This window comes from Mustela erminea, chromosome 2, assembly GCF_009829155.1.
Source record: "Mustela erminea isolate mMusErm1 chromosome 2, mMusErm1.Pri, whole genome shotgun sequence".
Classification (NCBI taxonomy): Eukaryota; Metazoa; Chordata; class Mammalia; order Carnivora; family Mustelidae; genus Mustela; species Mustela erminea.
Window position 1 is genome coordinate 155,046,974 of NC_045615.1, and position 22,816 is coordinate 155,069,789.

Sequence of the window (22,816 nt, forward strand, 5' to 3'; positions counted from 1 at the left end):
CCAAAGTCTTGTGTTTTTGAAAACAAGTCTTTAATTAGGGTTTGCTTTTGTTTTTTTCAGGTAGCCCAGCCATGACCCATAGGAATCTGACTTCCTCCAGTCTGAATGACATTTCTGATAAACCGGAGAAGGACCAGGTAAGCAAAGAAGTCCCACTTCTTTGAAACTGAAGACTAAATATGTTCCAGAAGATGCTAGAATAAGATTAGAAATGAAATAACTTAAAAGGGACTGATACATGTGGATGGGTTTGTTGTTGTCGTCGTGTGGTGTGAGGGAAGGGAAAGCACTATGTCAAGGGATGTGAAGTTCAAAGGTAAGAATTAGTTTTGACTCCAATCCTTACAGACATAGTCTCTTGGACAACTTAAGTCTTGGAGCCAGAGTTATCTCAATTTTCAAAATAGTAATAATAATCCCTGCCACAGGGTTATTGTGAGGATTAAAAGAGATAATTTAGGAAAAAGTGCATTGGTAAAGTATAAAGGTCTAAGAAGTGCTGGCAATGGTTAACTTTTGGGGCATATGTCAGGCAAAGGTAATGGTAGTCTTGCTAGCAGCATAAGTTTTTTTGTTAAAACAAAGTAGCCTGTTTGACATGAAGGGCAATTAGGTTTTGAACCTTGATTTACTTACTCCTTTTTAAAAAAAAGATTTTATGTATGTATTTGAGGAGGAGAAAGAGAGAGAGAACATGCAAGAGCAGGAGGAAGGAGAAGCAGGCTCCCCACTGAGCGGGGAGCCTGATGCAGGGCTCGATCCCAGGAGGCTGGATTCATGATCTGAGCCCAAGGCAGACACTTAACTGACTGAGCCACCCAGGTGTCCCTAGGTTTACTTTCTTTTAAAAAGAGTGTGATAGAATTTGGGCTATTTTTCCCAGTTGGGTTGGCAACTGGATATAGAAAATGGTGAGTAGGTATAATTTTGTACTTTACATTAAAAAACAAAACGAGTTACTTTGGACTAATTGGGTGAAAATTCCACCTGACTAAAGAAATCTGAATTATATATTCAAAGGCAATGGAGACTTATGATGCTGTGCCTCTTTCCTGGATGGCTCTTAGAGTAGAGACAGAGGTTTAGAGGCCTTGCTGATTCTAAAAGTTACAGGAAGGTGAATTTATGCTTTCTTGTGAAGTGGTTTTTGGATTCCTTCTTCCTTCCCTTCACCAGCAGCACCCTATTCAGGCCTTCATCATCTCAGACTGGATTGCTAGAAAAGCTTTGGAACTAACCCCTTCTTTCTGTTTTCTCCTATCTCAACAATATGCGTTTCATGTGATTGTCCTCATATTTCTTTCCTGGATCAAAGTTTATAATGCCTTCCTATCAAGTCAAGTTCAGATTTCCCTACCTGACTTTCAAGATTCTCTGAAATCGAGCGTTGTCCTTCTTGTCTTAATTTGTGTTCCTCAGAGGAACTCTCTGCTTTGGTCAGGCTTAGTTACCTCCCTATTACATTGGGACTGATTCTGGAATCCTAGATCTGCTCCCCCTTCATATACTAATATGGCTAGCTCCCCTCCTTGTCTTTGCCTTCCCCTTGAAATAAGCAGGAGGGAATCACTTAAATATTGGATGCATTGGAAGCTACATAGCTGTACCAGCAAAGAGAAAACTCAGTAAACTAGGACTCGTTTCGAGTTGCCCTCAAAACTATTTGGCCCATTTTGGCTTCCTTCAGTATTGACTAGTAAGGTTCTGTTTCTGTGGTTTGCCAGGGGTCTTGATACTGAATAAGGCAGCGACTTGATACAGGATAAGGCAGAGTTAGGAATATCTGGTTGACAAGACTTTTTTTTTTTTTTTTTTAAAGCTTCTTTTATTATTGACAGTACTCTTGCCAGGAATTTGCCAATAAGCAGCTGGTGAATGCTGGCTAAGAGAAATTTCTTACCTTATTGAGTGTCTTCAGATCTGGGCCTATGCAGAGGAAATTTGATGGCTTAAGATGCATATTACATAAGCTTTTGATTCCAGTGTTAGATGAAATATGTTGAAACATAATGGTTTGGGGGTGTTGATTTAGCTGTAAAAACCTGGGTGATTATGGAACTGGAAACCAGAATCTTTGATGACTCTCATGAACATCCCATATTCTTTGAGGTTCCTATTAAGTGAAACCAGGATGATTTAAATCAGGAGTTTTGTTCCTTTTGTTTTCAAAGCCAGGAAGTGAAGGCTGCTGAATATATCATTAAAAAAAAAAAAAAGACTGTTTATTTGAAAGAGAGAGAGAAAAAAACTGAGAGTGTGAACAGAGGGAGGAGCAGAGAGAGAGGGGGTAGCATACTGGACACCGAGCATGGAGCCCCGGGCAGGGCTCCCTCCCAGGACCCTGAGATCATGACCTGAGCTGAAACCAAGAGTCCTGCATTTAACTGACTGAGCCACCCAGGCGTCCCTACTGTATGTGTTTAACAAAACATAATATATCATTTTAAGAGCAACTGTCCATCTACATTGTATCTGTTACAGTAACTGCAGCTAATCCAATGAGCTCTTCATCCCACAAAGAGGAAGAAAGTCTATTCTTTTCTTCCCAGTAAAGAGTTTGAAGAGAAGGTTTGAACTGACCTATGATCTCATCTATAATCAAAGGCAAATTAGGAATTCAAACTAATATTTTTCAGTTTCTGTACTTACTATTTTAGTAACTTCAAATGCAAAAGCTTCTGGATCATTTTAGGGTGAGAAGAAGAAAAAAGGTGTGTAAAGAAGATGAAGCTATGGCAAACACACACACACACACACACACACACACACACACACACACTAAACTCAGGCTTTTATTTTTTAATCTCTCTCTCTCTCTTTTTTTCTTCTGGGTAGGAAAAAAAGGTTGCCAGGCTCAAATTTGTTTTGAAAAAGCTTTTATAATTAATTAGCCAATGTCCTGGAAATGATCTTGGCAGTAAAGTCAAACTTGTTCTGTATGCTTTTCCAAGTTGGCCCCAAAAACTTCCATCCGAATGGAACTGAAGTTTCTGATTGACTGATTATTCTGCCTGGCTACAATTTGAACAGTTGCAATGGTGCCTCTCCACTTCCTGGAGCCATAGAACTTCCCAGTAGCATAAGAACTATGGGTTTAATGTTCAGAGTTATGAAGAGGAGAAGGATTTCTTTGACAGCAACATAGTGACAAAATTTGAGGGCATATTTTTTATGAGATTCTGTTTTGGGAAAACAGAAGAAACAAATCTGTGGACTGCACTTTTTCTCTCTGGCTCTGCCAAGCCTATGTACTTATGATTTCAGTAGCGGCTGCCTTATTGAGAAATAGCTCAAAATAGTTAACGGCAGAAAAGCATAGCCAAAATTTAGGTGATTCAATGCTTCAACAATATTCCAACTTGGATGTTATATTTATTAAGCAGAAAAGCACCTGGGAAGAAGTAGATAAAAAAAAAAAAACACATCTGGAGCTCATCTACTTGTAAATCTACATAAATAATCTCTTCTATTTTGTTGCTACGGAAGATTTTCTTCTTCATTATCCAGTTACCTTCCCCATTTACCTTAGATTGATTTGTTTTTCTATCTCCTTTCATTCCTTTTCTGTTTTTTGTTTTGTTTTGTTTTTTTAAAGAAAACTTAGAAGTGCAATGGGTGCTTGTCAAACGTGGTGGCTTAGTTCTGATTTGCATTTGAGTATGGAATCAGCTGTGAGGATAAGAAAACCTTTCTCATTATTTTACTTCTTAGCTTTAGCTCTGGTAGAAGTACTATGCTAAGTGTACAATGATTTTAAAAGGGCCTGACTTTTTTTCAGGGTATCAGTAATGCAATGGCACCTCACAATTTCATGATCAAGCTTCAGTGGAATGGCAGTGCAAAGACTACAGTGGATACAGTAGATGTGCAAATACCTTGCAGATTCTCAGAAAGACGCTGCTCATATAACCTTGTAACTTCTTACCTGGTTATCACTTCTATGGTGTACCTCATTTAGCTAGCTTTTCTGAGATCCTATCCATAGGTCTACTGGTAGAATTTGGCTAAAGTTTAATTTCTACAGTGTAGTGTGATCATTTTTAGCACTACCTATTGCCTATTATCTCCCAATGTACTTGTCTGTCTTGATTTCTGTTTTTGAGGTCCTTTTTGTCCCCCCAGAAATTAACCTGGATTTAAATATTTTGTCAGAGACTAAGAGGATGAAACCATTAAAACCATGTATAAGTTTGAAATTGCTAAGCATGACTGCCTTAAAGTGAAATCTAGAAAGAAACATTTTGTGATTGAACAACCCTTAATCCTTTTCTTACACATGTGTAATATAGGAATGAGTCAACTAAATTCAGCTGAGATGATTTCTTCATAGTTCTGAGGATTTCCTTTCTAAGGCTCATGTAAAGCTTCCCTTCATGTTAATAGCTTTTTCATAAGCACGGTGACAGGAAAATACAATAGCACCCCCTTTTTCTTTTCCACAGCTCAGCCAGAAAACCCTCTAATTCACACTGAGCCCTGGGTGGTCGCGGTTCCTCTTCAGAGAAGGTGCAGGGGCTAAGAAAGGCTCATATTTTCCGAGGTTATAATACTTATCGTTAGCACATTTTTAGGGCCATTGAAGCACTTGGTGTTGGGAGAGCTCCAAATGGAATCGCATCTGTGAAAACTGGACAACAAAGGCATGTTGTGAGGAGGTGGTGACATCTTTAGATGTCATTAGCCACCATGGCTTGGGTGGCTGCGGTGAGCTTTTCTGTGGCTCAGTGGCTACAGCGTTTCTTCAGCCAGGTGTCCTTGATGGGACCTGGTGTCGCCACTGCCATGGTTATCTTTGGAGTCTTCTTTCAGAGGGCATGAGCTTGCCACTCAGATGATTAACAAAACTGATATTTGTAATTATCTTTCCTTTTCTGCAAGAAATTTCACTTTATATAGCTTCCTTCTGCCTCCTGATGCTTTCTCCCATATTCTTAAAGAATTAACAATCAGTGGTTATTAGTAGTGTTTTTTGAAGTTCTCATGTACTGATTTCATGAAACTGTGTCCCACTTAAAATTGAGACAGTTGGATTTTCCCATTTTCATAATTCTGTATTTTCATGAGAGCCATTTATTTGAATCTGAAGACTAACATTCAATTAAAAACAGGTTCTGCGTTGGCTTGAAAATAAAACAGATTAACCTGTCTGAAGTAAAGTAAGCTATGTCTTGTATTGTCAGGTAAAGGAAAGGAGAGTTTTTGGTGAAACTTAGAAATATGACTTTAAGTAACTGTGAGGCTGCAATAAATTTGAAATTTTAAGTCACCCCATAACTGTATGCTGCTGTGATTTGAACTCATTCATTCATTCAAAAAATATATCCTGTGCTACAAAATGTTCTCAGAGGTGGGTAGGATTCCAGAGATGAATGAGACATAAATTTTTTGACTCATAAAGCTCCCGTGCTTTTGAGGACAGGAGGGCAATAAAGAATAGGAACAAGTAAACAAATAAGTAGAGTAATTTCTCATTATCACAAATACTATCTTGAAAATATAGCAGGGTAATGTGATACGGTTCAGAAAAGCTATTTTAGGTAGGGTTATCCAGAAAGGAGAAGATAAGGGGAAAGAGGCTTCTAGACTAAGCAAAAAGCAATAGTAAAACCTTGGAACAGGAATGAATGTGGTGTATCCAAGAAATGGGAAGAAGAAAAAACAAGTCGAGAGTGGCTGGAGCAAAGGTAGCCGGTATGAAGTAGTAGATGAGGCCAGGGAAATTATACAGGGCCACCTTTTCATTTTTATTCTAAGTACAGTGAGACACTGTTTTAGGAGTTTTACCTGGAGAGTTGTGTGTACTGCTTCGCATTTTATAAAGTCCACTGAGGATGCTGTGTGATAGGGCTGAGGCATTTTCCAGGGTGCTGGATCATCTGGTGGTATTCCTGTAATTCAGCATTGGCTGAGCCCCACAGCACATTGAACTGGTAGCTGTGAAGACTCGGTAGCCTGTTTCTTCATACATTTACCGTAGACGTCAAGATCTTATTCCTGTCAGTAAAGGAAGTTCTTCTATTTCACCAAGTATTTTAAGAAAGAAAAAGTTTCCTGTTAGTTAGACTAAATTATGATTATTAATAAAATGTTAAAATGTTGTAAGGTCCCAGAACCAGACATAGGCCACCAAGAGTGGTGTGTCCGAGCTTCTGAGTGATTGCTTCTGTACCTCTAGTTTTCCTGTGGATGTTACTGCGGACTGACGTCAGGTGTGGCACCCGGGTAGAGCACACGACTCATACAACTTCCCCTGGAAGCCTGAGGAACAGTGACAAGCGTCTTAGTCTTTATTGTTCAGAAAGGAGCACCAGTGTGTGTGTGTGGGGGGTCCCACTCTTACCTGTACCTGTGAAAGAATTGCACTCAGGACAACTCTGGGGCATTCCTGGATTGGACATATAATGAAAGGGGTGGTAGGTTTATGTCTTAAATAACTAACTGGCATGTTTTATATTTGATGGCACCTTTTATCCTCTTTTCAGTAGGTAGCGTTCTGCCTGTATTGCAGTACCATGAATATTCTTGGACTATATTGAGGAGAGTCATGGAATACCATCCGCAATTATCTTTGATGGATGTCTACTCTCATGTCACATGTTACCTACTTCTGACCATGACTTCATTAAAAAGATAAATGACTTTTTTCCCCTTGGAAGTGACAAATTGTTACACAGCCAGAAAACAGCAATACCTTATGATAAAAACCCTAGGGGTCTGGTTAAAAAACTCTTCCTTTCTTTCTTTCTTTCTTTCTTTCTTTCTTTCTTTCTTTCTTTCTTTCTTAAGATTTTAAAATTTTTTAAATTTATCTGAGAGAGAGAGAGAGAGAGCATGAGAGGGGATAAGGTCAGAGGGAGAAGCAGACTCCCCCTGGAGCCGGGAGTCCAATGTGAGACTAGATCCAGGGACTCAGGGATCATGACCCGAGCCCAAAGCAGTCGCTCAGCCAATTGAGCCACCCAAGTGCCCTAAAAAACCCTTTCTAATCATTGTAAATATATACATGGAGTCATTCTTAACCTGCTATAGTAACATGTTATTTTCTATATATTTTTTTTAAACTTTAGTTTTTTCTGATTTCCAAAGCATACAGAATTGCTGTAAAAATTCAAACAAAGCAAATCTGAATAAAATAGAAAGTAAAAGTTCACAAATTCTCAACCTCAAAATAACCACTATTAGCAGTTTGATGGAGAGTCCTCTAGATTTTTTCTATGCATAAAAAAACTTTATACTTATTTATATAACATACAAATAGGATCATATTGTTCTTCAGCTGGATTTTTAAAAACCTAACAATGCAATTCACAGGCTTCTACCCCTGGGGATAAAAATACATTATATGTTTATTAAAAAAAAAAAAACGAACAATGCCACAGACATCTACCTTATTCTTTTCAAAGGCTGTAGTCCACAAGAATCCTATTTTATTTACATGATATTCTGTTATAGATATTTAGTTATTTTCTTTGCAATTATTAGTCAAGCTTTTAAGAAAATACCTTATTCTAACTTTTTTTTTTTTTTTTTGCATTCTTTAGTGAGTATTTCTGGAGGAGAAATTTTTATAAGTGGAATTGCTGGCTCACTGTGTATTGCCAATTACCTTCCCAAAAGTTTATACCAATTTGTGTCCTAAAACACTTTAATAAATCCTCCTCCACTGCGGGGTTACTGTATGCCAATCAGATTTGAGTTTCTTCCTTATGATTCACTCCAGTAAAAGCTTAGCGACTCAAGTTGCTAAAGTGAAAAGAATCTCAGTCACTGGCATCTGTCTCCCAGATCACTTTGGGGGCTTTTTTCAGAAGCTTAAAATACTGAGGCTAAAACTGGGTTTATTCTCCTGGTCTGATTGGATCTCTGGGCGGGCTATTCCTCCTGTCTCCTGAGGCAAAGAGGTGAAAAGCACAGCGGCAGTGAACTTGGCCACCTGTATGTTTCTTACTGCTTCTGCTAAAAGGTGTTGCTGTTCCCCAGCTCTCAAAGAAAGCCTTCAGGCTTTGTGGGAATTTCCTTGGCAACCGCGAATGGCTTCATCTCAAGAGCCCTTCCTGGTGGTCAGCATTTGGTCAGCATTTGGAACAAAAAGGAACATTGCAAGAAGAGTTGGACAAGTTTTCTCTTTGAAGCGCTGTTCGACACATTTGCAGCTTGGCTCTGCATCTCCTTCCTCTCCCAGACTCCCCACCCCCATGAGAATTTTAAGTGAACTTACATCCAGACTATAAAGTTACTTCAGTGAAAAGTTCATACCTTATGTGGAAGTGCTTTATTAGGAGCTTTGAAGGAGTGTCGTCGTCTGGGATAACTGATGAAGAAATCATCAAACCATTCTTTACATGTTGGGGAGTATTTGCAGATTTTGCTGTTTCTTTATTTCCCTCTCAACAGGGAATGGCTGCACAGTAGATTGATGAAGAGGCCATTCCATGGGAGGAGGCATTTCTTGCTCTTCTTCAGCAAGAGAAGGGCTCCCCACCGTTTGTAGCTCACTGGTCTGATTGATCCAGTGGCTGGTTGATGTATTTGCCTCCACAGAATCTCATGACCTTATCAATCACCAGCAGAGCGTCCTGATTTCTCCGTGTGTTACCACCAGTGGTCTGGTTTCACTCCCTCGCACTGAACTCAAATGAAGACAACCCTCTTTTCTCTCCCCTCTGCCTCCATGATAAAAGAACAGCAGTAATTTTTTTTTCTATAATCTGAAAGACAGTAGTTAATTACACAAGACTGACATTATTGCCTAATCAGTGTTCTGTGCATCCACGTACAAAAGGCAAAAACAAAACAAAACAAAACAAAACAAAACGGAGTCGTTGTTTAGGGAGCCATTGTAGTAATTTTGAACTTCAAAATTAGCTGCACTATTGTTGATTTGGGGGCTCACCTGATAGCATTGAGTCGGTTCTTCTATGAAGAGTAATTAACAAGAACTAATATAGCTAAACACTGACTTACACTAATGCATTGGGGTTGGTATTTTCAGCCCCGTTTTACATATTGGCAAAGCTGAGGCACAAAGAGATTAAGCAATTTCCCCAAAGTTGAATAGCATCTAAGTGGTAGAGCTGCATTCTGGCCCTGCAGCCTGTCCTCTGAATGCGTACAGGGGGTGCTGCTTGTTTGGGTTACGGTCTTTTTTAGGTCCCCAGGCACAGATGTCAAACTGATAGTTACTGCTGTTCCATCTGTCCTTGAGGCACACACCATGCTGAGTAGGCTGATCACCAGAATTACTAGTAACTAAACCAACAATGTGAAACAAAATTCTTAAGGGTCTTACAGTAACCAAACGTTTCTGTTGCCACAGTGATTAAAAGGCTCAACCAGTAGTTTGTTGTGTGCCCAGACCCTAAGTGGTGTTGGGGGATGTCAATGAGAGAAGGCCGCTAGAATAAAAATATAACATGTAATCTTAGCTTGTGAGTTTCTAACTAGCTGGAGAGACCAAATAAACTGTTGGCGCTGACAGTAAAGTGTGGCAGTCCCCTGAAAGACAGGATAACTGTGCGGGCCAGAACCATCAGTCACAGGGAAACAAGAGACTCTAGAAGCATCGTTCTATTGTAGAGAACATCAGTAACAGAACATAAGGTCTTTAGCTGAATGTAATACTCTTCTTTGGAGAAAAAGGTAGTAAATTGGAATGTGACTATCTGTAGGTTAACCATGCAAGTGAACAATTTGGTTTATCCAATAAATGGAAAATACTGCGATTTAAGAATTTTTGGAAATAACAGCCCAATCCTCCCTCCACCCCCATGAAATACAACAAGATTTCAAATTTTTTTACTGTTTGAGTTAACCTGTAGAGTTAGCAAAAGTAGATTAGTTAGCTAGTTGATTCGTCCATGGACCACGGTGGATACTCCCTTCACGTACAGATCCTTACTTGTGCGTTGCTCAAACGCCCGGTGACTCCTTGACGTTCAGACTGGTCAGTATTCATTCTCACCACAGGTCTGTTCGCCCCTTGACCATGAAGCGGGAGAGGTACACATCGTTTAACGTCCTTTTTTTTTTTTTGTAAGAGGCGAACAATTATTATTGAATATTTTTTATGAAGTTCATCTTAGGAGTAGCTTTGAAGACTTAAACAAGCATCTTAAACCTTAAGCACCATGAATCTCAGTTTCCGGTTTCATGATACAGCTGTTGGGATTCGGTCTGAGCTGCCTCCTCCACCGGGCTGCTGTGTGAAAAGGAACCTGCATAAAACACTTGAAAATAGGATACACATTTTCGTTATCACGGTCATTTTCGTTATTTAAATCCGCTGCTGGTTCTAATTTTTGGTTGGTTTTGCAGTGAGTTTGGTGGGATGGAAGTCAATGTCATCTCAGATTTCTTTCTTCACCTTTCACATTCACATTGCTAATTTGGCTCTTTGGGGTTTCATACTCAACTTTTGCACTCCACTGCTCTGCCTGCACGCTGCTGAGATGTGCCTGATTGTCCTCCTGTGGCTGTCGTTACTGCATGCACATTTCCATGGGACCCCAATGTCTCTTCTCTGCATTTCCAAGTCCTACCTTTATGTTAGGACCTAAATCAAGTGCTGCCTTTTCCATATATGCATCCTGGAACATTCTGACTCACGTTAATTACTCCTATCTTGGGTTTCTGACACCATGTGGCATTACTACATGTCATTTCACATGGATGCACTTGTTATTGTTTTTGGTATGTATGTTTGTCTTATCTTCCTCATGGTGTGTGGGGAAGGGAGGTGATGGGGGCAGGGGAGGCAGCGGTCTTGTAAGTTAGTTGATGTTGGAAATGATGATGATTAATCAAGGGTGAATCAGCTTTCACTTACCCTTTCCTGAGAACTTTTTAAAGGCTGAGAAAATGAGGATGAGAGGTTCTCAGAGAAAGGTGACTTCTCAGAGTATTATTTCTTTTCTTTTTGGTGACTTGAAAAATTAGTATTTCTTAAGATCGCTGATAGACTGTTTCATTAGGTGAACCAGTTGCTTGAAATGCTCATGCTTGCCCATCTCGTACATTTAAAATTTCTTTTTTTCTTTTTTTTTTTTTTTAGCTAGGACAGTCATGCAAATGCTAACATTTCAAATATAGTTTGCTCTTTCATTTGTTACAATCCATTCACACATTTTTTCTCATAATGAAAGCTCAATGGAACATAGTTAACTGGCTGATTGACGTAGTTTAAAGAAAACGCCAGATCTTTTTTTTTCTTTTTTTCTTTTGCCCTTTATTTAAAACAAAATGTAGTGTGGCACAAGGACATTTTGAAAAAGACAGCTGTCGGCACAGAAAGATGTTCTGTTGCAAGATGACATGGTATTGCTAAGTTTTCCCATCCATTTAAATTATGGACTATTCAACATTTTACTTTTAGATATGAGCTAGTTCACTTTGTATGAAATTAGCAAGACATTAAGGGTAACCCATATCAAATTAGGAACGAATTGATCATTGAGTGGGATTTACTATTGAATTTAAAGTTCTATACATTATTATAGTCCTGTTTTGCTCATACATTTTTCTATAATTTAGATTGCCAAGACAGCATTATGGTAAAGAGCCAAGTATATTATTGAAAAGAAGAAAGAACCCATGTATTAGGAAGACTTGTTTCCGAAAAACCTTTCAGTCAGAGTGAAACGTTGATCTTTTCTCCTGGTGGTTTTGATTGCATTACTCATCTCACAAACAAAACTTACCAGGGTAAAGCCCATTTCAGTATCCGCTTATTTGTGATCCTGAGAAATTAACGAAGGGAATTCCAGAAATTTCAATAAGTGGCTCTATATTGTGGTTTTATATGAAGAAAAACTTGGTGCATAATTTATTGCCTTGTTGAAGTATGATCTCTAGAAAGAATCCCCAGACTCTGCACCCGAGAGGGAGATCTTGTTTAGAAAAATGACAACTGCACTATGAATTAAAATAGTTATGAAACTCTTTTTCTAAGGGCAGGATTCTCACAGAGCAACTGTTGTCACGAGGGGATCATGAAAGCCTCTGTAAAACTGTGCCACGGAGGGGTTTTTCTTGGGGCTGGTGGCAGTGCTGTTCCTATGCCCCATGTCTTCGTGGGACCCCACGTGACGTCCTGCTAATTCAGGAGAGTGTGGCAAATTCTTTTGAGAACCCTGGATTCATGTCACATTTTGGTTTCTAGTTATACTTCTAAAAATTCCTACATTTTTTCATCTTTAAGAGGTGTATTAAAGGGGTGACTGGGTGGCTCAGTGGGTTAAAGCCTCTGCCTTCGGCTCAGGTCATGATCCCAGAGTCCTGGGATCGAGCCCCACGTCGGACTCTCTGCTCAGCTGGGAGCCTGCTTCCTCTTCTCTCTCTGCCTGCCTCTCTGCCTGCTTGTGATCTCTGTCTGTCAAATAAATAAATAAAATCTTAAAAAAAAAAAAGATGTATTAAAGTAGGACAACATGCAGATTTTATTAAAATAAAAACCCAAATAAATGAAAATGAAAGGCTTTTAGAAGAGTCTTCCTTTTCTTGAAAATTCTAGTAGGGACTATAAGCTCCTGTGCTAATATGTTCCCTAGTCTGTGTCTTCATGATCTAAACCCTGTGCTGTGGGTTGGACTGTCTCATTTTAGTTGTGCCTTCTTGATCTAAATCCCCAGTTCGTAATACCTCAATATGGAGGGTCTTGGAGAAAAAGAATTTAAATCAAAGGGATAGAAGACTTAGAGTAGTCCCCCCCCCCCCCCCCCGACCAGAATGTTCTGGATAGTAAGAAATGTGTGTTCCTTGAAGTAGTAGCAAAATCTGGGTTTTATAATCCCAGAGATGTCGGTTCAAATAGTAGCTTTCTTCCTTATAGCTGAGTGATCCTGTGCATGTACTTAATGTCTCTGAGCCTTAGGGGTGGGTAGAAACTTACGTCAGGCTCTTTTGAGAATAAAACAAGATAACGTATGTGAAGTACAACAGGTAGAGAGATGAGGTGCTTGCCCACTGCCTTCGGTCTCCCTGCGAATAGTGCAGTAGGAGAAACTATGAAACAAAGTCCTCACGGAAAGTGGAGCGTGTACAATGAGTGAAACGATATAGTTTTAACTTTGTAGTGATTCAAGAGAAAGTAGCAAAATAGAACACGGGGGTATTTTTTAATTTTTGTTAAAATAGATCCTAAGGTAGAATGATTCTCTCTCTCTCTTTTTTAAAAATAGTTCCCAGAGGAGCAAACAAGTGAAATTTTGTAGAGGTGGCATTTTCTCTTTTCCCTCTTTTTCCTGAAAGCAACAAGCTCCTTGCCAGCCATTAGCAGTTATGTTAGGACTAACTTTGCATGCACATAAACCAGTATGGTTTTTAGATCTGAGAACGTAGAAAACGATGAAGCCCTATGAAGGTACCTAGAAAATACAAAGGCAGGCTTTGCACTGAAGGAGAGTGCTGCGAGCGTCACTCATGGCAGAAAGACTTTTGGTGGCTGCCCATTGCCTTCTTGATGAAGCCAGAATCCTTAGCACGGCCTTTATAGCCCGGCGCCATCCTGCCTAACTTCTCTAGCCAAAGGCATTTTTCAGGGTTCTCTCCCTCACTGACTGTACTCCAACCACACACATGTTCTTCTAGGTCCATTAAGGTGTCAGTCTGCCCCTGCCTCGGGGCCTTTGCCTCTGCTGTTTCCTCTGACTGAAATGCTCTTCTTGCCTGGACAACTGGTGTTCACTCATTCCTCTGTACTTGTCATGTCTTCAGGGAAGTTTCTGGTGACTCTCTGGTCGAGGTTAGAGACCGTGGCTATCAGCTTTTATTGCACATTATGCTTTTTCTATCATGACACCTGCTACAGCCGTCATTGAGTAATTGCTTATTTTAATTTTTGGTCAAATGCTCATCTTCACCGATAGGCTATTTACTTCAGAATTGAAGAGATAACATCTGGCAAACTAGAGCCCGGGGGTCAGAGACTGCCAGTGGCCCCAAAATGGTGAAGCTAAGAAGAGTTAGAGTTTTAAAAATAGAATATGTGACAGGGCATGGATGCTTCCTGCAAAGCCTGAAATATTTACTAGTTGACCTTTCAAAGAAAAAGTTTGCTAGCCTGTGATCTAAATCATTGTTATGTATGTGGAATAGAAGAACTTAAATACATTTTTGACCACATGTCTTTTCTGAGCGGCCACTCGAGTGCAGTAAGCGTCCTTAGAGTTTGTGATGAGGTAAGCACTTTGATGGCTGAGGGCTGTGCGACCATCAGAGTGGTTTTAGCTGGAGAAAAACTATACTCAAAGTATGTGCATTCATAACCCATGTAAATATGGAGTGTCTTGGCATTTTTTTTTTTTTTAGCTTGTACTACCCCAACAGATATATTAGCAATTTGGATTAACGCTTGATGCATACTTTTCAGATTCTCAGAGGACACAAAATTGGCAAGGTTAGCTATCTACATTTTAAATCCTAGACTCAAGATAGAGAATGGTGCTGACAGCCTGAAACCACAAGGAATTTAACAGGAGTGAAGGTAAATTATGTAAGTTCAAAACATGAAGTGAATAAGAACATATGAAAAATCCTGCCTTATTTGGATAGAAAGTTTATGGCTTTAATCAGGAGTACATTTTTCAAAGATGCCCATTACTCAAAAACAGTGGAGGGGATGTAGTTATGGTAGGTAGGGTGGTGAGTTCCTGGGCGCTAAGCTAATGGGAATAATTGAAGTAACATTTCCAGAACTCTGGGACAGGAGAAGTGTTGAGGGGTAGGAAAGTCGTGATGTTTACTTTAGAGTGAAAGAGAATAGATTGACTCTGTTGCCATGGGCATAAAATATAATAGTGGGTACATGTTTTGTGGAGGTAGTTTTTATTTTAATATAAAGAGGAATTAGATAAGAAATAGAGCTTTATCACTAACTTATGAAGCTTTTATGAAGTCCTCCTTCTACAAAGCACTGTATTAGGGTTCAGGACTACAAAAAGGAAGAGGACACAGTCTCTGCCTTGTAGGGGTTCTAATTACAGACTGTGAGATAAACCCATAAATAATGTAGGGTGGTAGATATCTTAGCAGAGAGAAGGGAGTCTGAATTCTGCCAGCAGAATGGGAGAGTTGGGGAGTGGCCAGCAGTGACATTTGAGGTAATTCTTGAATTGAATGCTTTTACTATATGCTCAACAAGAAGCAAATGACTATATGTTAGGACCAAAGTCACTGGTTGGGAAATTGGACTAGACAGTCTTTGAGTTCTTTTAGGATTTTATGATTTGGTGAATGTCAAACGAATGGAAGATGGGGATTCAAAAATGGAAAACTCAAAAAAAAAAAAAAAAAGAGGTAGAATGTAGCCCTGAAACTAGGGAACAAGGGAGCGAGTGAGCCTCCATATTCATGTCAGTAATGTGAGAAATTGGAAAATTGGGAAAATTGGGAAATTGGGAAAAATGGGAAAAATGGGAAAAATTGGGAAATTAAAAAAAAAGAAAGAGGTAGAACGTAGCTCTGAAGCTAGGGAACAAGGGAGCGAGTGAACCTCAATATTCATGTCAGAAACATGGCCATGACTTACTGAGAGCTCACCAGGTGCAAGCGGAGAACCTCTCAAGGAAACTTTGCGTAGCTGTTGTCTGTTTTTCTGCCAGAATTTTATTCTCCCCTTGATTCTCTTTATCTACTTCTTCCATATTTTCTATTGTTCTAATTTGGTGCCTGTTCTCAGAGACCTCAGTGGAGAGTACGTTAAAAAAAATCTGCTAAATAAATAATAGCATGACTACTACAGATTTAATTATAGCCATACAGCTGCCTGTTTGAAGTGTTCTGCTGGGGCCATATGGTCCCTTGTACATCTCAGCCCTGGAAGGACCTGGTTTAAATGTTTCCCAGCTGACAGTGTTGAATTCTCAGAGAACGGCTCGCCGTCATTTGGAAGTCCGTAGATAGTGTGCTTTACCTCTGTTGTCTCTGCAGATGGACGTTTTATTGACAGTCGCTTACTAGGCTCCAAGCAGTCAGATATGAATGCCCCACCCAGACAGGTCTGCTTGGTCGTTCAGCAGGCTGATTTTTGTCACCACATTGGATGTGCTAAGTGGAAAGTACTGCTATATTTAACAACGTTCACTCAGTGGCTTCTCAAAAACAGCATTTTAGTGGGTGATTCTTGTAATTATTTTCTGTCCCGGTGGAGTGAGGGAACAGAAGCAGGGGGCTTGGGGGAGGGCATCTCTTGTGCCCCTGCGGCTCTGGTAGGAGTGTGACCTTGAATGAATATGTAGCTTCTCTGGGTCTCAGGAGGGCCAGAATCGGCCCCTTCTGGGGTCCCTTTCAGTGTCCCAGATTCTGCAAGAATCATCTAGGGAGCATGTTCTTGCCAGTGATGCGCGTCTAGCGTAGAAGGATGCTCTTCCTTTCCCCCCTTGTGGTGTTCTGAGTATCTCTTTTCCTCGTACAAATTCCCCATTCTTTGGACCGCAAAAAGCTTTCAGTATGATCTCTGTACACGGAGGCCTAAACCTCAGAGAATAGCAGTTTTGGCCTTCATTATGTACCTTTTCAAGTTAAAGGCTGTCTAATGCATTTTCCACGTCAGCAGTCCATTTAGTCTGTAATGAAATCATGGATGCTTTCACCAGAGAAATGCACGGTCACTGTGTAGGCACAAAAACTTGCATATAATTTCAAAGTGCCCATGGTCTCCCTGGAGTCCGTCCAGGGACCCCAAGTTTACAGCCACTGCTTTGTGCTTTGACAAGAGTCCTGGCTCTTCCGTCTTGCTCTGGGTGAAAGGAACCGCAGAGGTGAGTGAGGACAGAGAAGTGGAAGGCCGAAGCCTGAAGCCCCAGCTCTGAGGGTCACGGGGCACGGAGAGCAGAGGCCTGTCCAGCTCATGGGCGGCCGTGGCGTGGGGCATGCGGTGGGGGTGGCAGGCTGCGTTCTCTCACCTTCCACCCAAGAAAAGCACTCTGCACCCATGTCGCTCGAGCTGTTCCCTTTAGACCCTTAGTTGCCTTCATTACCTCTGAGGATCCCACCCTCTCACCTTTTTGTTTTTAAAAGAGCAGTCTGTGTTTTTTTATTAGCTGTCTTGTATGTGTGCAGAGGAGAATACACATGAAACATTTCCCCTTAAACTGTAATTTTCTCTTGAAGTCATTAGCCCTGTGATGCTAATTTTTGTTTTGTCTTCATTTGATTGTTCCCTCTGCAGCCCCTCTCTCCCAGTGGCAGCTGGAGATCGTGGGGCAGAAAGAACAGAAGAAACCCTATGTTTAGGATCTTTCTTTTGGGGGTAGGAGAGGGAAGACTGTACACAGATCCTGCTTTTTAGATATTAATAGGTAGGGTGAGAGTTAGAAGTAAAGCATTTAATTTTTTTTTTCCCCTTTCTGCTGAAAGCATGGTCATTCAAGGACAAGGGTGTCATTTTGAGGGAATGCAGATAAAATGGCCTTGTTACCATGAGGAATTATGTTTGTTTTCACTCTATAGCTGTACTCATCCTCCTACGTTCTTGTCAACCGTCCATTTATCTGATTTTTCAGCCTTATTCTGGGGAAGGTATCTCTGCAGCCTTCTCTAGTTAAAAAGCCACGCATCTATAAACTTGGTAGAATTAACTTGCCTACAAAACCACTCTACTGGATGGGTGTATGGATTTAAATCTGTGCTACAAACTGGGGAAGAGATTTCTTCCTAGAATTCAGAAAATTTTATCTGAATTAAACATGGGGCGGATCTGTCTTTTACTTTATTCCTTTGGGAGAGAAAAGTTTTATTAGGCCAGTTACCTCTTCCCCATATATTCTAGGATGTTACTAAAGCTCTAACATGATTATAATTATTGTTAACCATTCTGTTGCTTAGGTTAAGATGAAGTGAAACTTAAGGTGCAGGTTGTTTTTAGTGCTCAGTCAGATTTTTAGTGGTGGATTTCTTGTTCATCAATATTGGTGAAATATTTGTTTTTGATGATAGGGAGCACCGGACATTGGGAAAAGCATAGTTCTCCTGTTGGGTGTCATTCTCAACACTTCCCCTCACTGCTTCTGTCCGGGCATTCCGCAAATCCTCTGTGCTCTGCCTTTTGCTGTTTCTTAAGTCTCTTCTCAACACCCCATCCCCACTGATGTTCTCTTGGTTCAGAGTCTCATAATATTCCTCCTTTGAACATGTTTTTGAGGGGTCCATTACTAGCTCAGCACTCTGCTTGAACACTTTCAGACATCATTCATCTACTCCTTTTAATCCTATGATCCCCATTTTATAGATGAGGAATTCAGCTTAGAGAAATGAAGTCATTTGCCCTTCGTTCCACAACTAGGAGGAGGAAGGACTGAGGTTTGCTCAAAGCTCTGACCCCAAAGCTTATTCCTTCTCTCTACCTGGATTTAAGACAGCTGGAGAGGGGCGCCTGGGTGGCTCAGTGGGTTAAAGCCTCTGCTTTCGGCTCAGGTCATGATCCCAGGGTCCTGGGATCCAGCCCCATATCAGGCTCTCTGCTCAGCAGGGATCCTGCTTCCTCCTCTCTCTCTGCCTGCCTCTCTGCCTACTTGTGATCTCTGTCTGTCAAATAAATAAATAAATATTTAAAAAACAGTCACTGAGCTTAGCCTGGTAAAGCTTGGACTCTGGAGACAGACTTTGGTTTGAATCCTTACTCTGCCTTTTCTAGTTTCATAGTCTTAGGTTGTGTAATCTCTACGTCTCATCTCCTAATGGGTAAATAGTGACAACAACAACTTGCTGATAGAAATGTGGTGAGAATTTAATAAGGTAACTCATGCAAAGTTCCTGGTCTGGTATCTGGCTAGGAACTATTGATTAAAAAATGTTAGTAATCATTAGTATTACTCTTAATAATTTAAAAATCATTATTGAAGGTCGGTGTGCCTCTTGGTGAGGGTGCTTTTTGAATGCAGTTTTATCAAACAGAGACTTGAAATTTTAAATTAGAAGGAATTGAGTGTGCAGCCATTCTCCAAAAGCAGGACTGCCTTTCAAAATTTTCCTGATAAATCCCAGAAAAGGTTAGGACTTTAAAGCACTTTACCAGGGATTTAAAAACAAAACAAAACAAACAAAAAACAATGAATGGTAGCTACCAAGCAACCCTGATAGAAAAATTATTTTTTATTGACCCATGCTCACAAGTTTTAGAATGAGTAAAGGCTCTTTGCTTCTGCAGAGACTTTTTCAAGTTTGTTACCATCCAATGGAGCACCTTTCCTGGACCTTCAGTGTCCTCACCTGTGTTTATGTGGAGTCCAAGGACACTACAACACAGGTGCGGTCACCTAGATTCTGTGCCTTTAACAGGCGTTTAGTGAGCACTTAATGCAAGGCTATGCCCTGATAAGGCACCGGGGACCAAAGTAGAATAATATGTGGTTCCTTAATATAAGGAAAATAAAATTATTTTTTAAAAAAAATATATTTTTATTTTTTAAAATATTTAGAGAGCACGTGGTGGGGGGCGGTGGGAAAGAATCCCACAAGCAGACTCCCCACTGAGTGCAGAGCTTGATGTGGGGCTTGATACCATGGCCGGTAAGACCTGAGCCAAACTCAGGAGTCAAGAGTCAGATGCTCAACTGACTTAGCTGCCCAAGGTGCCCAGACCCCCCTTTAAAGGTACTTTTCTAATAAAAGTGCCCAGTGATTGACTTGGCTGTGACTGAATGCACTGTGATAACTATAATCACAGAGGGAAGACTAGGGTCCAGTGGTAGAACAATGTCAGGGAAAGTTGGGTGCCTCAAGGTCAAGCTTACTCTCCTTACCGTTCTTGGCTAGAGTTTGGAAGCATAAGTTGTATTTAGCATCAAAGGGACAGGGCAGGGAGGGCAGGAATCCAGGCAAAGGGCATTTTTCCTCAAGTAGATTAATGAGTATTTCAGGTCTCCTTCCTTAATGCATGGAGCAGGTGACCTGCTTATATGTACAGTAGAATTCATGACACAACAATAAAAGAGGAAAATTAACTTCTAAAAACATTACCTAACCCAAGTACCACCTGGAGATTACAGATTCTTGATTTACTTTAAATACTTTTTAAGGTGCTGTTCCCCATATTTGAGTTTCCTGCCTTGTCTCCCTTTCTCTGATCCATTTTATTTTAAGTAATTAAATCATGTTAAATGTTTTATAGTGTGCCTAATTAAAATTTTTAAAGATTATCTGTACAGAGGGGTGCTTGGGTGGCTCAGTAGTTAAGCCTCTGCTTTTGGCTCAGGTCATGATCCCAGGGTCCTGGGATCGAGCCCCACATCAGGCTCCCCGCTATGTCTCCCTCTGTCAAATAAATAAAATCTTAAAAAAATAATAAAGATTATCTGTACAGAGCCCAAGCTATTATAGATGCTTGACATTGATTTTCTTTGTAAGAGGTTTATTTTCTTATTTTATTTTTTTATTTATTAAATATTTTATTTATTTGTCAGAGAGAGAGAAAGGCTGCACAGCAGGGGGAACAACAGACAGAGGGAGAATCGGGCTCTCTGCTAAGCAAGGAGCCTGATGCAGGACTTGATCCTGGGATCATGACTTGAGCTGAAGTCAGCCGCTTAATGGACTTAGCCATCCAAGAGTCCCTGTGTAAGAGGTTTAGAGATTTCAGAGCCCTATCTTCTAAATTTTAGGTAGCAAAATATATTCATCAGAAATTTAAGGGTTTCACAGTGTAGTGAAGTGAACAGAGCATTAAAAGTTAGAATTCATGTCCTGGCTTGGCCATTTAGCTGCATGAATTTTATGCAGTTTCCTTTTTAAGTCCCTTCACTTTCTTGAAATTCATCTTCTTTCACCGGGAAAATGGTTTAATAATATATTTCTCATAAGCTTGCTATAAGAATTCAAGTAAGCTAGTAATTGTGAAAGTATTTCAAATACTGTAAATAGCTATAAGCGTATTGACAGTATGATTTTTTAATGATGTAAGACATAAGAAAATGTGACTAGAGATTTTGACAAGTTGATTTTAAACTAGGTCAGTACTTGAAATTTCATCCTATTTAGGAAATCAGAACTAATGGATTGTACTTAATGTTATATTTAGTTTAATAGCCATTTGTGAATGTGCTGCTTTGCAGAATCATTTGCATTAATGGTGGTAAGATGTCTATATTTGGAAGGAAAAATCAGAAAATCAAATTTTCACCCTCAGGGGACTGTTTTCATTTTATATTTTTGAAAATGGAATAAACAAAAGGAGAAGAGTGTTCAAAAAGTAAAAACATGTAGCCACAGAGCCTTCTGGCACCTTGTCTGAGTTAATGACTTTGTTTGTACTCTTTCATATTTATTTTATATACTCTGGAAATCTCAGATCATGTCATAAATGTTCACTACTAATAACATTATAAGTGATTGCCTAGATTTTGGATTCTGTAGGTGGTCAAGCAATAGCACCTATTTATTTATTTATTTATTTAGTCTGTCTATCTATTTATTATTAGGCCTCTTGGACTCTCAGGCAGTGGTTATTAAATTTAACCTTTGGAAATATTCTTCTAAATCACAGCTTGAAGATAACCTAAAGGGCAATCAGAGCTTCCATTAAAAAGTAAACAAAAAATGTGTATAGAAATTATTCCATTAGTTCTGTTTGTTTACCAAAGAAGTCCCACAAATTAACTTAAGGGATGAGTAAAGGATATATTTTTGTAACAGAAACATTTTAAGATGCTTTTTCTTTAAAATTTTTTTTTTAAAATTTTTTATTGACATATAATATATTATTAGTCCCAGGGGTACAGGTCTGTGAATTGCCAGGTTTACACACTTCACAGCACTCACCATAGAAAATGCTTTTTTCTTATGTGGTCTTGAAATCAAAAGCAATACCTGTTTACGCTTATGAAACAGTGATTCTTACTGTTTTCCTCCTTCTGCCATTTCCTAGTTAGGCAACCACACAACGAGAAAGAAAGGAGATTTAGGAATAGAGTGCTGGGATATGTTGAAGAGATGGTGTTTGTCTAGGCTATTCAGAAACACCAAACCCTTTTCCTCTGTCCAGCATTCTCTTTAGAAGATCATCAAGGGAAATGTGTACACAGAAAAACAAAGGCTACGAATCCTTTTATTACTGGCTGAACCTTTGGCTGCAAACCCCAAAGTACAACCCTGGTGAACTAGGCGGAGCCTTCTGCCTCATCTTGGTAGCTGTGAAGAGCATAGAAACAAAACAAGCTCCTTGAATTTGGAGCACAAGAGTAGGCCTGCATTTACACTGGGAGCCCCCAACTATGAAGAAAGGCCAGAATAGAGCTTTTGGTGAGAATAGCTGTTTTCCCCATACCTGGGGGGAAAGCTGGTATAGGCTACTTGACTTAGAATTTGACTATTTTGGATCAGCTCTCTTCTTTGTATGTGGATCAAGAGGGCTGCCGGAAAGTAGTGAGGAGGGTGGGAGATAGGAACAGTCAACTAACCGTAGAAGCCAGCTGTAGGCACTGCACTGGTTTCCAGCCATTACTCCAGGATTCCCAGAGTTTGAGTACTCCAAGCAATACACATAGTTCTTGGTAGGTCAAACATATTTCAAAAGTTATTCCAGGGATTCATTTTCACAAGGTGAGTAGCCTTGTGATGGTTTGCTTCTTCATGCTAACACTGTTGGAAGCTAGTTTTAACCTGAGGACAGTATACTTGATTAGGTTATATTATATTAATGTTAAATAGTGGGCTATTAATGGTTTATATACTATTGGAAAATAAAGGTGGGCATATATCACTTCAGACATAATACAGTTAGGGGGTATCCCTGATATGCAAGATAGGAAGAGTGAAGAGAGTAGGGAGATTTACTTTCCATGTTGGAAAAACCAAAAAGAATGGAGAAGGAGTGAGTCCCACATTT

At 39.9% G+C, this 22,816-nt stretch overlaps 1 protein-coding gene across 4 annotated transcripts in view; it reads left to right on the forward strand.

The window, feature by feature from the left end:
• The window catches only part of SLC4A4 (solute carrier family 4 member 4), a 345,711-nt gene that overhangs the window by 195,159 nt on the left and 127,736 nt on the right, over positions 1 to 22,816 (forward strand). For all 4 annotated transcript variants that reach the window (XM_032334538.1, XM_032334539.1, XM_032334536.1 and 1 more), the window contains exon 7: positions 61 to 137. In XM_032334538.1, the coding sequence (XP_032190429.1) occupies positions 61 to 137 (77 nt within the window). The remainder of the gene's footprint in view (positions 1 to 60; positions 138 to 22,816) is intronic.